Genomic DNA, 15,048 nt, shown 5'->3' with positions numbered 1-15,048 from the left:
GGAAAATTTGCAGATGACAAATTATAAATGAATACTCTCATATACAGACAGATTAGTAAACTGGGCTCATTTGAACAATGTGTGTTTTAAATACAGTTAAATAGGTCGTGCACGTAGGGACAAAGAATGGAGATTACACAGGATATGGGGCTACATTATGGAAACTAACAGAAAAGAATTTGGGGATAATCAGCTGAACAGGAGCTCCGAGCATGATGCTATGGCTAGGAGAGCTCATGTGATCCTTGCATGTATGAAAATACTGATAAGGAGTAGGAAGGTACAGGCAGTCCCCGGGTTACGTACAAGATAGGGACTGTAGGTTTGTTCTTAAGTTGAATCTGTATGTAAGTCGGAACTGGCATCCAGATTCAGCCGCTGCTGAAACTGATCAGTTTCAACAGCGGCTGAAACTGGACGCCAGTTCCGACTTACATACAGATTCAACTTAAGAACCCCAGGCGTCCCCAAGTCAGCTGCTGCTGAAACTGATCAGCAGCTGATTCCAGGAAGCCCGGGGCAGAGCAACTCTGCCTCGGGCTTCCTGTAGTCAGCCGCTGGTCAGTTTCAGCAGCGGCTGACTTGGGGACGCCTGGGGCAGAGCAGCTCGGGTGCTGCTGGGTTGGTCCAGTAGCGCGGCCGCTCCTCGGCGCTACTGGACCAACCCAGCAGCACCCCAGCTGCTCTGCCCCAGGCGTCCTGATTCAGCCACTGCTGAAACTGATCAGCAACAGCTGAATCAGGACTCCTGGGGCAGAGCAGCTCGGGTGATGCTGGGTTGGTCCAGTAGCGCCAAGGAGCGGTGCTGCGGGACCAACCGGCAGCGCCCCACCTGCTCCACTACAGGCCCCGGGCTTTGCTCCATGTCTTCCTGGTCTGCTGGAGGGGGGCACTAGCTGTGTCCCCCGCCAGCAGACCAGGGAGACGCTGAACAAAGCGGCGGAGGACCCGGGGCCGGACCTGCGGCGCTTCCAGATCAGCGCCGCGGGTCCGGCCCAGGTCCTCCGCCACTTTGCTCCGCGTCTCCCTGGTCTGCTGGCTCCCCCAGCAGACCAGGGAGACAGGGAGCAGCTTTTCTCGCCCTGGAAGAGGCGGGCGGCGGGACCAGGCGTCTCGCCGCTCCAGTCCTCCGGGGAGAGAAAATCCCCGTTCGCAACTGCGGATCCGACGTAAGTCGAATCCACATAACTCGGGGACTGCCTGTAGTAGTGGCCAAACCGTCGCTTGTGAGCCACATACAGACTGTTAACGTGCTCCTCGTAAAGCCCCCTCATCCCTTCCCCCATTCTGTACCTACCAGACTGGGATGGGGGAGCTTGGGATCTCTGCTTGCAACAGGATGGAATGATGGGGGTTTCTACCCAGCAGAGGGAGGGATGTCGTAGGGCTTCTGCACATGGAGTTCAGCATTCCTCCTTTGAAATGTACACGAGCCCCAGTAGAGACTCTTATAAATTTCAAAGGAGGAATGCAGAAGTGCCTATCTACTAGTTGAGTAGTTGATGGAACTACTAGTAAGTTAACCACTAGTTAACATCTTTATCCCTGACACCTATGGATTAAAAACATTATCACTCAAGGAATCTGAAAGAAGTATATCTGCCAATTCCTGAAATGACATTCCTGACTAAATCAATGAAAGTAAGGAGAGATGATAAAACACCTGACCAGACATCATAAAAAACTGACCACCATCTCCAACACGAAAGGGAGGAGAGGACCTTAAAAGCTCCAATGACCATTCAACATCCCATCACTTTTGTCTGTTGAAGACTTTGCTAGCCTGGAAATGGCACTTCACTAAAGCTTATTTTTCCCCTTAAAAAAAAAAAAAGATTCCTCCTTAAATATGATGTCAATTTTATTTAGATATTTAGTAACAGCAACCCTCTGATAACAGCTGAATAGATCATGTGCTTCACACATTACCTGTTTCTGAAACATAAACAGGATCCTTCTTAAGAACTTTAACAGGTTTTGAAGAGGATGTTTCTCTCTCTGATGGCTTCTTAGATTTCTTTACCGACTGCCTCTCTTCATCTGAATCTGTATTTGACCAAAGGATGAGTATCATTATCCTCTAAATACATATAGTCTTTAAACAACAGTTCAAGACATCGGTTATAAGAACAAAAGGACTTCGTTTTTCTCTGTATTCTGAGATTCAGCAAAGCAGTACCTCTAATTTAGGAGACTTCTGTTGTGGCTGCCATCCTTCAAATAGGACAAGGACTAAATGGGATTTCCTTAAGAAGCCATCAATCACCCAGAGCTTTTGTTTGACAAAAAGCAGCATTCCCTATTGCCTGAACTAAGCATGCTGCTTCTGCTGTAGGACATACCTGGAGCCTAAAACGTAAACTCCAGTACATGACCAAAGGACTTTTTCACACCAATTGGCAGAATGTAGAGGGAGGGAACAGTAGGGGTGTTAGATATCATATAATTGAATAATCATGTAACTGCACCAAATCTTAGCAGTTACATGGTTATTTGATGATATCTGGAAGTGGGACCAGCAGACAGTGTACTCTGGCCCCGCTCCCGGGGAGCCCCCTTCCACCTCATCCTGCTGCCTCTGTTTAAAAAACAGCTCTCAGCACAATCTGGCTCCTGCCTAGCTGCCACAGACAGAAGCTACTCCAGCATCCCGCCTGCCTGCCCTCTCTTCCTCCTGTGCTGCTGCCTCTGATACTGGGTGATGCTTACCAGGTAACAGTTAACTGGTACCTGGGAGCAGCCCCCTGCCTGTGGCCTTCTGTAAGCAGAAGGCTGATCTAGCCCCACTGGACACACCACACTTTGGGCTGGGGCAGGAGCCAGAAGCCCCACACGAAGCCAGGCATGCCAGGAGGGGCCACTGGAGGCAGCATCAGCCAGGGCGAGGAACTGGAAGCATCAGCCAGGAATACAGGGGTTGGGAACTCCATCTTGCTTAATCAGTTAAACCTAAGGTTTAACCAGTTAACGCTAAGGCTACATCTACACTACATGCTTCTTGCACAAGCAGCCTTTTGCACAAGAGTTTTTGCGCAAAAACTTCTTGCACAAGAGCATGTCCACACCTCAAAGCACATCGCAAAAGCCATGTGCTTTTGCACAAGACAGCATCCACACTGCATGAACACTCTTGTGCAAGAAAGCATGTAGTGTAGATGTAGCCTTAGCGTTAACTGGTTAAGGTTTAACTGATTAAGCAGGATGAATAGCTCTGAGAATGGCCACCAGAGCACCTGTGCTTTTTCTCATAGAAGTTTCTTATGCAAGAAACCCCTTCGGAGTGTCCACACTTGCCTTTTTGCGCAAGAGATGTAGCGCAAAAAGGCGTTATGCCTCGTAAAAGGAGATTTACCTACACCAGCAAAAGCCTTCTGTTCTGCTGTTTGACTGTTAATTTACTTGTGCAAAAGCGCATTTGAGGTGTGGACGCTCCATGGGTTTTTGCACAAAAATAGCTGTTTTTGTGCAAAAACCGTGCAGTATAGATGTAGCCTAAAGGCAGTGCCATCATCTGCAGTAGTGCAGAAGTAAAGGTAGCAGTACCACAAGCCACCCTACAGTAATCTTGAGACCTACCCCCATGACTCCTTTTTGAGTAAGGAGCCCTACAATTACAACACCATGAATATTTCAGATTTAATTAACTAACTGAAATAATTAAATTTACTATTATAGCTTATGGCCATGAAATTGACCAAAATGGGCCATGAATTTGGTAAGGCCCTAGTCATTGTGGACTGTGAGCTAGGGAATGTTAAATTGCAATTAATCAGCTAATCGAGTAGTTGAGGGAATTTCCATTGACTACTTGATTAGTTGATGGGGAGAGGGGTGCTTTCTACCCCTACTGCAGCTCTGTAGTTTAAATGTAATTGGAGCTGCACATGCAGCAACCCAGCTCTTACTACATTTAAACTGTAGAGCCACGGCAGGGTTAGCTCCCGGGGGTGGTGTGAGCCGGGGCTAAGCAGTCCTGGCTTGCGCTGGCCCTGGGAACTAACCCTGCTGAGGCTCTGCTTTTTTAATGTACTAAGAGCTTAAAATGCAGAGCCACAGCAGGGTTATCTCCTGGGGGCGGCACAAGCAGGCTCTGGGACCCTGCAACTCTGCCCCTTCATCCACCCCCCCTCTTTCCCCCGCACCATGGAGACAGTGCCAGGCACACTGCTGGCACTCAGTAAATTAATGATGTATTGCTAGTTTGCATATACAGGTTGGACCTCCCTGCTCCACCACCTCATGACACCACCAGTCCCAAATGAGGGAATTTTCCAGGTCAGGGAAGGACCATGCTTTGCCCTCCTAACATGCTGCCCCTCCCTGCACCTGGCTCTGCTCCAGCCCCACTACAACTAGGCCCCAGCGCTGTAGGACTTGGCTCAGGCTCCGGCTTTACTTTGCCCTGTCTAGCCAGGGCTTCATGGGGAAGAGGCTCATCAGCTGCTGGTGGTGGCCCCACTGCTGTCCTGCCCAGGGATGGGGCTCACCAGCTACTGCCAACCCAGACTGGGGCACCTTGGTGAAATGGCTCCCCAGCCCCCACTGCTGCCCTGCCTGGCTGGAACTCCCAGCAGGTTCGCATTCCCACAGCCAGGGCTCTCTGATCCAGCAACACTGCTGGTCCTTCCAAACCATGGATATTGCCAGACCAGAAAGTCCCAGATTTAGGAGGTTCATTCTGTACTATATGTTGCATTAAAGACTAATTTTGAAAGCTTCAGAGGAGTAACCGAGTTAGTCTAACTAGAAAAACTTAAAACACAACAAATAGTCTAGTAGCACCTTAAAAACTAACAAAATATGTCGATTGAAGTGGGCTGTACCCACTAATTTTGAAATAAGGATCAGCTTAATATACTATTTCTCTTCATTTTCATGTATATGCAATGACAACATTCTGGCAAGCTTATTTATGTATGGGTTCTGCATGTTAAAAGCATCCCACTGTTTTCTTTTAAAATTAGCCCAACCTTGTACTCTTGAAGCAGCATGAAAGCAAAATCAATCAACAGTCTGCAATGAAAGACACAAACTGTAGGGAGGCCTGTAATCTTTTTTCCAATGTTATAACGCTATGAGGCTTCAGCATTCAGAGGAGGAAGAAATGACAGTAACAATGGGAGAAACCAGAAAGCTTTAAATTTTTTAATACTTAGGGGGTTTTTTAAATCTTGAAAAACTTTATAAACCCTATTCTAATGTATACTGATTATCCTCCAGATATTGTATAAGAGTGGACTGAGCAGTCCTTTCAACTCAATTTTACTTTTTTCAAAGCATGAAATTTTAAATATGTAAAAGCACAGAACAAATGCTTATCAATGTCTGCATGTCAAGACAGGTACAAATGGACATGCAAGTTAACTTGCAGAAGTAATCTTACAAACCTATTCAATATTAAATATCAGCAATACAGGCCCCGATCCTGCAAATTTTTCCTACATCACCAGACTCCTGTGTCTCTCATACAGAGCTTTACTCAAGCAGATTGGACCTCTGAATTGGAGGCCTTAAAATTGCAACAACAAAAAAATGAACTGCCAAGACTCTTAAAATAGAAAACATCCTTTACAGCTACCATTTTGAAAGTCACCGAGTAAGCCAGTTCTAGTTTAAACTTCAGATCTGGGTTTCTCCAATTATTGACGGAGATCTAGTGAAAGTTATTTTGCATACATATATAGGGTTAGCTTTTCTAACAAATATTACTACAGATGCAATGCTGCATTTTGTGATACTGAAGAGCAACAACGTAAGATGTAACTGTTCATAGTGGTAACAGCCAGGCAATGAATGACTCTTGCCACTAAAAACCAAAAGCATAGTGTATTTAAAATGTTTTTATTTGTTCTTCAGCACAATCATCTAAGAGTCTGGGGGTTTTTTTAAGTGTGTTTTATTGAGAGGCAATTACCTGCTAACCCTCAATTTTAACTAGCAGTACTACAAAAGACACAAAGTGGCATTCTAAAGCGGTAAAACATTTTACCTGAATCATAGATTATCCTTTTTTTCTTGTTTGTCTGCTTTCGTTTGGTATCATCTTCATTAGTTGAACTCTTCACCTAGTAGTAAAAGTCCATTATTTACACTATCAAGTTATTTCTATGCTTACAACTTCTAGTTACTGAACTGCATTACATTAATTTCTAGCAGAAACATGGTAATGTTCATGTGTAAAAATAAATCTGAGAATTTAAACTATAAGTTTGTACTTAAGTAGCTATAAAACAGAAATGCAATAAAGGAATGAAAGCTTAAAATTAAAATTATCAAACATCATCCTCAAAACCTCTGAAATTTTAAACAGCCTTATGGAATTTGGACAACTAATCTAATCAGAAATAAAACCATCTGGGCACCTGCAGAAATAAATGTACTAGCTAATATATTATTTGTTTGCTCCCTCTTTTTTTAACTATCATAACAAATAGATCTGTGATACCATCTAGTCTAGTTGCCAGTCTGATAGTGGCCAATCCCATACACACTTAAATGGAAGTTGTAAAAAATATTGTAACAAACAACTGTACTGTCATCTGCCTAAATGGGAGCTTTCTTCCTGAACCAGACAAACTGGTGGTTGTCTTCTGACTGACTAGGGACGAATCAGTTCCTGTTAATGGTTAAACTCCCACACAGCCAGGAGCCCTTGGGGCCAGGGTGCCCATTAAACATGTAACTGATGGAACTGTCATCAGCTACACAGTATTTTTTAACCCTTTTTATACCCCTGGGTAGAATGTAGTCATTTATAACACTTGCGAAAATATATTATTCCTATCTAATGTAAATGTATATGTATCTATTATTCATAGGAAATGTTCAATTCTATTTTGAAATCTACTAAGCATTACACTTGTGAAACCCCTTGTCAGGCCAAGACTTTAACAGAGGTTAAAAAAGGACTACATACATTCATGCAGGATAGATCATGTCTATTAGCTAGAATGGCAGGGATGCTGTCCCTGGCCTTTTTTTGTCAGGGCTAGGAATGGGTGATGGGATGGATCACCTGATGATTACCTTTTCCATTCATCCCCTCTAGAGCACTGAAAGACAGGAAACTGGGCTAGATGTACTACTGGGTCTGACCAAGATGTCCATTCTTACGTACCGTAATTACGTTTTCAGTTCTACAAATTAACTAGGGGTTGTATAAGGAAATTCTTTCTTACCAGTTTTAAATTTGTTGCACAGCTCCTTGTTCTTGAGTTATGAGGGTAAAGAGATGTACCAAATTCACCTTTTCTATACAATTTATTATTTTGTATCCTTATCTTCCCTCTCACTAGCGGTCTCTGAGCTAAAACAGTGAATCTTTTCAATCTCTCCTAATTCAGAAATCTTTCCATGCCTCTATTCATTTTTATCACTTGCCTCTGAACTCCCCGCCCACTTTGTTATATCCTTTTGAGACAGAGTTGCATTCTGATTATGCTTTCTACTCACATTAATTACCCTAATGTTAACAATATCCCATTACATACTTTGATTCTGAGCCTATAATGAGCTTCATGTAGGTAGTGCCCTGTACAAAAGTGACAATCTTTTTTCCCCAGGTATCAGACAATCGCAAAAATAGTTTGGAAGCTCAAGAATGGCAGCTTATCTTAAAAATACACCCTACAGACAGCAATATAAGTTATATCAAGGGTGCCTGAGGATGTAAACACAATAAATAAATAGGCATTTGCCTGAACAGAGCTCCTTACATAATCAGGACCTTACCAGAATTTGCTTATATATTTCATAGGATTGTTTCCATGACAGTATCAGAATCTTCCCCGCCCCCCGCAGTACATGGAAAACTAAGTTTTTTTATCCTATAAGAAAAGGATGTTACAAGAAGATTGGGATGCAGAAACAGAAGTAACTTCTGCTATAACTTAAATCCAACCTAGAAAATAGTTCTAAGACTAGAGAACTGTGTTTGCTCAGTTTTATTAGCCAAATTTGATTTAGGAAACATATTTCTCCTTTTCCACTTCTCATTGCCACACAAGACATAAACCCCAGCCTAAATGCTCTTCAGAAAGCAGAAATACTGACTACTATGGAAGACTATGTTATTATAGACAACATTCCAGAGTACCATATTAAAACAGACAACATTCCAGAGTACCATATTAAAACATACAAGTAAAAATGTTCCCCTGACTGTAAAGACCAATTGGAATTTTGACTACAGAGAAATTACTCAAACATTTATCAGTTGCTTGTGAGAAACCACTGAAAATAACATTTAAACCAAGAACAAGTTGTAAGGAAAGAGCCACAGACTTGAGCAGTCCCATAGCACAGCAACATTCAAATCCAAGCCCAGAATAGCATGCAGCTGAGGAAAACAAACTGACCTTGATTTCCTTGGTTTTCTTCTTCCTATTGGATGTATCTTCTCCATTTTTGGTTTTCTCTGACTTTTTCACTGTCTCACCTTCACGTTTCTTGCCAGTAGATACAACCTCAAAGAATTTTCTGATATCCTAATAAAACGGGGGGAGGGGAGAGAGGGTTAAAAAGGCAACATACAATACTTCAACCTTTCCCTCCACAAAAGAGCAAGATAATTTTTTTTTTAAAAGCAAATTACTCTCTCAGCAACTCTTCTGCTATTCACTGATCTAGAAGTTCGTTTTAATACCTGAAGAACTGAATGTATTCCTGTTTATAGGACTTGCAGATGCAGAGCAACCTTTGTTCAGTTGAGGCACCCATGGCAGCAGCTTTCCTTTCCACTACCGATCATTTCAAGCGCCCACTTTTCCCTTAGTGGAATACCTCTGCCAGCCATTATATTGCAATGTATAACAAAGAGTCACATCATTAACAGGACAGAGGATTAACAAACAGTTGCAAGTAGCACCAAAATATTCAGTAAACTCTGACAAGTATAACCCAGAGTCTTTTATAGATCAAATGAATAACCTACCTATCTGTAGGATAGAACCTAACAGATGAAACTCCTCAGCAAAACTCATGAATAACTTCAGGATATTGAACAATAGCACCCTCCACCTTTTCACAATCTGGGAGAAATTGGTCATTTCACCATGGCTTTAGCATTAGCAAAGTGTTTGGTATAGCTCTCCAGCAAGCAAGTATCTGATCATTTTTCTCAAGTTCAACAATGTTAATCAACCCACAGATCTCAAAGGGATAACATACTGACGATATTTCCTACCACTATAAGAACCAAAAAAGTGTTCTACCTGCAGAAATAAAAGGTTTGAACCTTAGGAATATCTTGTATGAGCACATAGCTTTCTTAAAAACATAGACCCAGCATCTTTTAAAAGCCCTTAGTATTACTATTTACTTTAAAAAAGAATCATCTAGTTTGTTATACCTGTTTAACATCATTAACTCCAGGTATTGCATCCATTGTAATGGCAACCATTATAGGAGCAGCATAGAATCATTTGGTCTGAATTTATAGCAGGTGGAGGGTGTGGCCTTTGACTATATTCTACCCAGGTAACACCACTGTCTAATTTACCCCCTCTAGAGTTCACCTTAGTTTCCAATGAGTACTAAGACCAATAGTATTTTCTTATGAACTGTGAGTAATGTTAGTTTTGATTTTTAAGTATTGGTCATGCTGTTAATATTTCTGCATATTTTCACAAGCTTGTAGAGCCACTAAGACTTATTCTAGATAAGTTTGATATGAAAGTATACTACTTTGGCTCCTTTGTGAGGAGGAGTCAGAAGACAAAATAGAACATGTGATTTGTTAAGTAAGAATTAGCCTTTTTTTTTTTCTGATAAAGCCTGTAATTTATTTCTCAGGGTTTGAATGGTAGTCTTGTTTTAGAAGTTTTACTTTAATGAAAACTTAAACTTGTTAGATTTCAATTACAATTAAGATGTTGACTCTTTAAGAAGATGTTTTTGGACTGAAGTAAACGGGACTATTTCCATAAGGATCTCCTCATGTGTACCTCCATAAAGGGTTGAGACCTAAATAATTAGTACCACTCTATGGCTGTGTCTACATTGGCATGATCTTGCACAAAAGTGGCCGCTTTTGTGCCAAAACTTGCTGCCTGTCTACACTGGCCACTAGTTCTTGCGCAAGAACACTGACATCTTAATGTATGAAATCAGTGCTTCTTGCGCAAGAACTATGATGCTCCTGCTCAGGAATAAGCCCTCTTGCGCAACTGCTCTTGCGCAAGAGGCCAGTGTAGACAGGCAACATGAATTTCTTGCACAAGAAAGCCCTATGGTTAAAATGGCTATTAGAGCTTTCTTGCGCAAGAGAGCATCTACACTGGCACGGATGCTCTTGCGCAAAAGCACATCTCTTGCACAAAGGCATATGCCAGTGTAGACACTCTCTTCTGGAAGAGTTTTTGCACAAGAACTCTTCCGCAAAAGAATTCTTGTGCAAAATCATGCCAATGTAGACGTAGCCTATTAGTGGTACTTAGCTATCTTGCCACAAGGGTAATAATGGTAATTTACAAGTTATGAATTTTTACTGTAATTGGATAGTTCTAAAATCTAAAGGCATGCTGTCAACCTCAAACAATGACTGAAGTAGTTTCAAGCACTGCATCTTCCTCTGAATCACTATCACCAATTTTACAGTCTTGTTGATATGTGAAAAATCCACCTACACAAAAAACTTATTACAATGCTGCCTGGGACCTTTGGGTTCAGCCATAATATATTCACTTCTACTACAAACTAATTAGGAGGAAGACATTTCATTTTCACTTTTAAATATCAGTCCTCATAGGTGTGAGTTTAAGTTAGTTATATCCTTTTAGTTTAAATGTAAAGTTATGTTGGAATAGTTAATGACCTGTTAATGCAGTGGTCACCAACCAGTAGAACAGGATCTACTGGTAAATCTTGGAGCCTCTGACAGGTGATCCTGACTGGTTTGGCCAAGAGGCTATCAAGTGCGGGCACTTCAGCTGCCCCTCCCCCTACTGCTGTGCACCTCTTGCCCTTTGCCTTGGAGCTGCCTCCACCCACCCCTAGGAGCTTCCTGATTGCTGTGAAGTGCAGGGCAGGGGAGGGAGAGCAGGAGTGCTGATGTCAAGGTGCCCCCTCTCCCACTGTATATCCTATCTCCATAGAGCAGAAAGGGGACACAACATGACTAAGTTTGCTGACTGCTTTTGTGAGTGGTACAGGGCTAGGGCAGGGGTGAGCCTACCTTAGCCTCACTGCACCACCACCCAGGAGCCACCTGAGGTAAGCAGTGCCCAGTTGGAGCCCACATTCTGAAACACTAACCCAGTCATGAACCCCCTCATACACACAGGCCCCTGCCCTGGCCCCAAGCACCCCTGCATCCAAACACCGTCCCAGAGCCTACACCTAGAACCCCCTCTGGCATCCTATTGCCTGCCCCAAGCTCAGCTCAGAGCCCCTCTCACTCCAAATCCCTTGATCCAAGACCAGAGCCTGTACCCCAAGCCTCTGCCCCAGTATGGTGAAAGTGAGAGAGAATGGGGGAGGGATGGAGTGAGCAGGTGAAAGGCTTTGGAGAAGGGGGGGTCACACTGTGGTCAGGCAGGACCCCAGCACTGGCCAGACCACAGCAGCCCCAGAGCCATACCGCACCACCATGCCTGTCAGCTGTCCCAGTAAGTCCTTCCATCCTGTCTGCCCTGCCCCCAACAGTTAATTGGTTAAACAATACAATTTTCTTCATCTAACCAATTAACTATTTTGAGGGACATTTACATCCCTGACTCTAGTAATGCATTGATGCCAGTACAGAGGTGCCCTAAGCAAAGTCTACAAAAGACCTAAGCTACAATCCATTGGGGTCATCTTTAGTACATAAGTGTGGCTCAGTAATGCTAATGATTTTTAATAGACAAGAGAAAATGGATTATTTGTCTTGAATGGCTGGGTAAGTGTTCCTGTTTCCATTACTGGTGAACTCAAACAAGCATCTTCTATTCATCCATCAAGCACTGTGCATGCTAATACTACCACTTGTCTTTTGATAATAACCTTATGACTATACTATGCAGTATCTGTAGGCATGTAACTTCAAAATTTGTGTCTGTGTTAACACTATGTTCCATTCTCTTGCTGCAAATCATCTCGATCCCCATATCAAGGCAGAAGAAGCTTTCTTCAATTGTTTAAAATTAGTTTCTCAGCAAATTGCCAAAGCTTCAAGATAATAGCACATAAGCCATCTGAACACACTTTCTGAATAAAGTTAGATTTGAGTGCTTAATTTACCTTAAAGCTACTAAAATAAAAGACTGTACATGTCCTTCAAGTGTCTTCTGTTTACTATTTTCAGTATTGCTATATTATCCTGCAAACTCCTCAGACATCCCATTGTTTCCAGAGGGAAAAAATAATCTTGTTAAACAACTGGATTGTAGTAGGTGGTGCATCCAAAATTGTTAGACTAAAAAGGACATCACTATGTATGGATAAAGCTCTTACATTATATGAAGCACAAAATTACACTTTCTTCATGCCATATCTATCTGTGAATAGCAAAAAAAATAAAAAAAAATAGTCCTGGTCTATACTAGACCAGGCAGCTCAGTTTAAAGTAAACAACTCCAGCTACACAAAATGCATAGCTGGAGTCGGCTTACCTTAAGCCGAGCCATGGTGGCTAAGGATGTTAAGGACTAGCTGACTATCTGATAAAAGAAAATGCTTATCGGCCAGTCAGTCAACTAGTCGATTCCGCCCCCACCTTGCTGCCTCTATCAAACAGAGGCGGTAAGGGGGCGGGGAAGAGAAGCGGTATTTCAAAGTGGCAGCGCTGCACAGCTGAGCTAGGGATCAACTGTGCGGCACTGCTGTTTTGAAATCCCAAAACATTTCAAAGGGGCAGTAGCCCCACAACTCAGCTGTGCGGCGTTGCCCCTTTAAAATGCCACATGGATCCCGGGATCAGCTGGGGAGTCTCCAGCTGACCCCAGGCTCCACGGTGCTGTCCCTTTGAAACACCAATGCAGCCATTTTAAAGGGACAGCACCGCACAGCTGACCCAGGTTCTGGGGAAATGCTGCACAGAACCGGGGGTCAGCTGAGAAGATCCCAGCTGACCCCAGGCTCCATGGCGCTGCTCCTTTGAAACACGAAGGCAGCGTTTCAAAGGGGCAGCCGCCACACAGCTAAGCCCAGGATCAGCTTTGAGGCAGTTGCCCCTTTGAAACCAGCGGCATTTCAGCAGAACCCGGGGTCAGCTGGGGAGTCTTGTACATTTCAAAGCAGGCACACCCCAGTGCAGCCCAGAGTCAGCGGGACTTCCCACTGGCCCAGCCTGCATGCAAAGTTCCGCATTCCTCCTTTGAAATGTACAAGAGCCCCAGCTGGAGCTCTTGTACATTTCAAAGGACAAATGTGGAAGTGCCTATCTACTAGTTGAGTAGTCAATGGAAATTCCATGGACTAGTCAATTAACCACAATTCACCATCCTTAACGGTGGCATCCTCACACAGCGGGAGACCAACAGAAGCCAACGTTTCCATCGGCTTCCCTTACTCCTCACAGGAGGAGGCGTATTGGATACCTGCGGGGGCTGCTCTCCCCGTTCAATTTAGGGGTCTTTACTAGACCTGCTAAATCAAACACTAGAAGATTGACCACTGAAGCCTCAGGAGACTCAGGCCCTATGGGATTTGTGCCAGTATAGCTATATCAGCAGCATAAAGAGCCTGACTACCATAGCTTTTTCAGCAGAAACCCCTAGGCTACGTCTAGACTGACATGATTTTCCAGAAATGCTTTTAACAGAAAAGTTTTCCGTTAAAAGCACTTTTTGCAGAAAAGCGTCCGTGGCCAATCTAGATGCGCTTTTCCGCAAAAAAGCCCCGATCGCCATTTTCGCGATCGGGGCTATTTGCAGAAAACAAATCTCTGCTGTCTACACTGGCCCTTTTGCACAAAAGTTTTTCGGAGAAAGACTTTTGCCCAAACGGGAGCAGCATAGTATTTCCGCAAAAGCAGTGACAATCTTACATAAGATCGTCAATGCTTTTGCAGAAATTCAAGCGGCCAGTGTAGACAGTTGGCAAGTTTTTCCGCAAAAGCAGATGATTTTGCGGAAAAACTTGCCAGTCTAGACACAGCCCTAATGTAGACAGATACCAGTAAATATGCAGTTTTGCTGTACAGCTTGTTTTACTTCGGAGCACTGGTTTTATTGTACCAGTAGCAAGCACAGTTTGCAGATTCAGTTCTATTCACTCACTGAGAATCTACCTTTAGTTTAAAAGTGCAAATTACATAGAGCATGTCTAAGCAAGATCATATGATCAAGAGATAAAATGGGTAATGGGCAGGAAGAGAGACTAAACGCATGCAAAACACAGCTTTATTTTTGTTCCAGTTTAATTCACCTCTTTAGTTACTTCTGTAAAAATCTATTCACTGACACCCTTAATTTGGATTAAGTATCCTATTTAACTTGATTTTTACTTTCACATTAAAACAGGAAAAACGTAAACAACAAAAAGTCTAGTAGCAACTTAAACACTAACAAAACATATAGATGGTAAGTTGCTACTAGACTTTTTGTTGTTTACATTTTTCCTGTTACAGACTAACTCGGCTATCCCTCTGAAACATTAAAATAGCGCCCTCAGTCAAAAAAATAAGTATTCATATATAGCAGGGGCAGGCAAAATATAGCCCACGGGCCACTCTAGCCCCCTAAAAACTTTTGAATGCAGCCTGTCACCATACTGCACCACAAGTATCCCTCAACCCAGCAGGACCTTTGGGTAGGTTCCCCCCACTCAAAGCAGCTGACTGCTAAAGCCAGCATGTATGACAGTGGTCTCCAACCTTTTTACACCCAAGATCACTTTTTAAATGACAGACCAAGCCAAGATCGACTGCCCCGCCCCTTCCTTGAAGCCCCGCCCCTTCCCTGAAGCTCAGCGAGGGTGCACCACGCTCCACATGGGCTGGCGCAGAGGAGAAGCTGCCTGGCCAACTGGCTGTGGAGCCCGGAGGAGGCTGAACCATGCTCCAGCTGATCGGGCGGCTTCCCCTCTGTGCCTGCCCACGTGGAGCTTGGTGCACCCTGGCTGAGTGCC

The 15,048-nt window shown here is 43.4% G+C and overlaps 1 protein-coding gene across 2 annotated transcripts in view; it reads right to left on the bottom strand.

Moving 5' to 3' along the window:
- RFC1 (replication factor C subunit 1) overlaps positions 1 to 15,048 on the bottom strand; it is an 82,352-nt gene that overhangs the window by 65,355 nt on the left and 1,949 nt on the right. The window contains exons 1-4 of one of the 2 annotated variants that reach the window (XM_075930560.1): positions 9,350 to 9,415; positions 8,358 to 8,486; positions 5,990 to 6,065; positions 1,930 to 2,046 (exon numbers count right to left, since the gene is read on the bottom strand). In XM_075930560.1, coding sequence (XP_075786675.1) covers positions 1,930 to 2,046; positions 5,990 to 6,065; positions 8,358 to 8,486; positions 9,350 to 9,400 — 373 coding nt within the window. In that variant the 5' untranslated portion in view covers positions 9,401 to 9,415. Of the gene's footprint in view, positions 1 to 1,929; positions 2,047 to 5,989; positions 6,066 to 8,357; positions 8,487 to 9,349; positions 9,416 to 15,048 lie in introns of those variants that run through there. The other variant, XM_075930561.1, reaches the window with a different exon arrangement.

Source organism: Pelodiscus sinensis, chromosome 5, assembly GCF_049634645.1.
Source record: "Pelodiscus sinensis isolate JC-2024 chromosome 5, ASM4963464v1, whole genome shotgun sequence".
Lineage (NCBI taxonomy): Eukaryota > Metazoa > Chordata > Testudines > Trionychidae > Pelodiscus > Pelodiscus sinensis.
The sequence above is the reverse complement of the archived record's forward strand: the minus strand, read 5'-3'. Positions and strand labels throughout refer to the sequence as shown.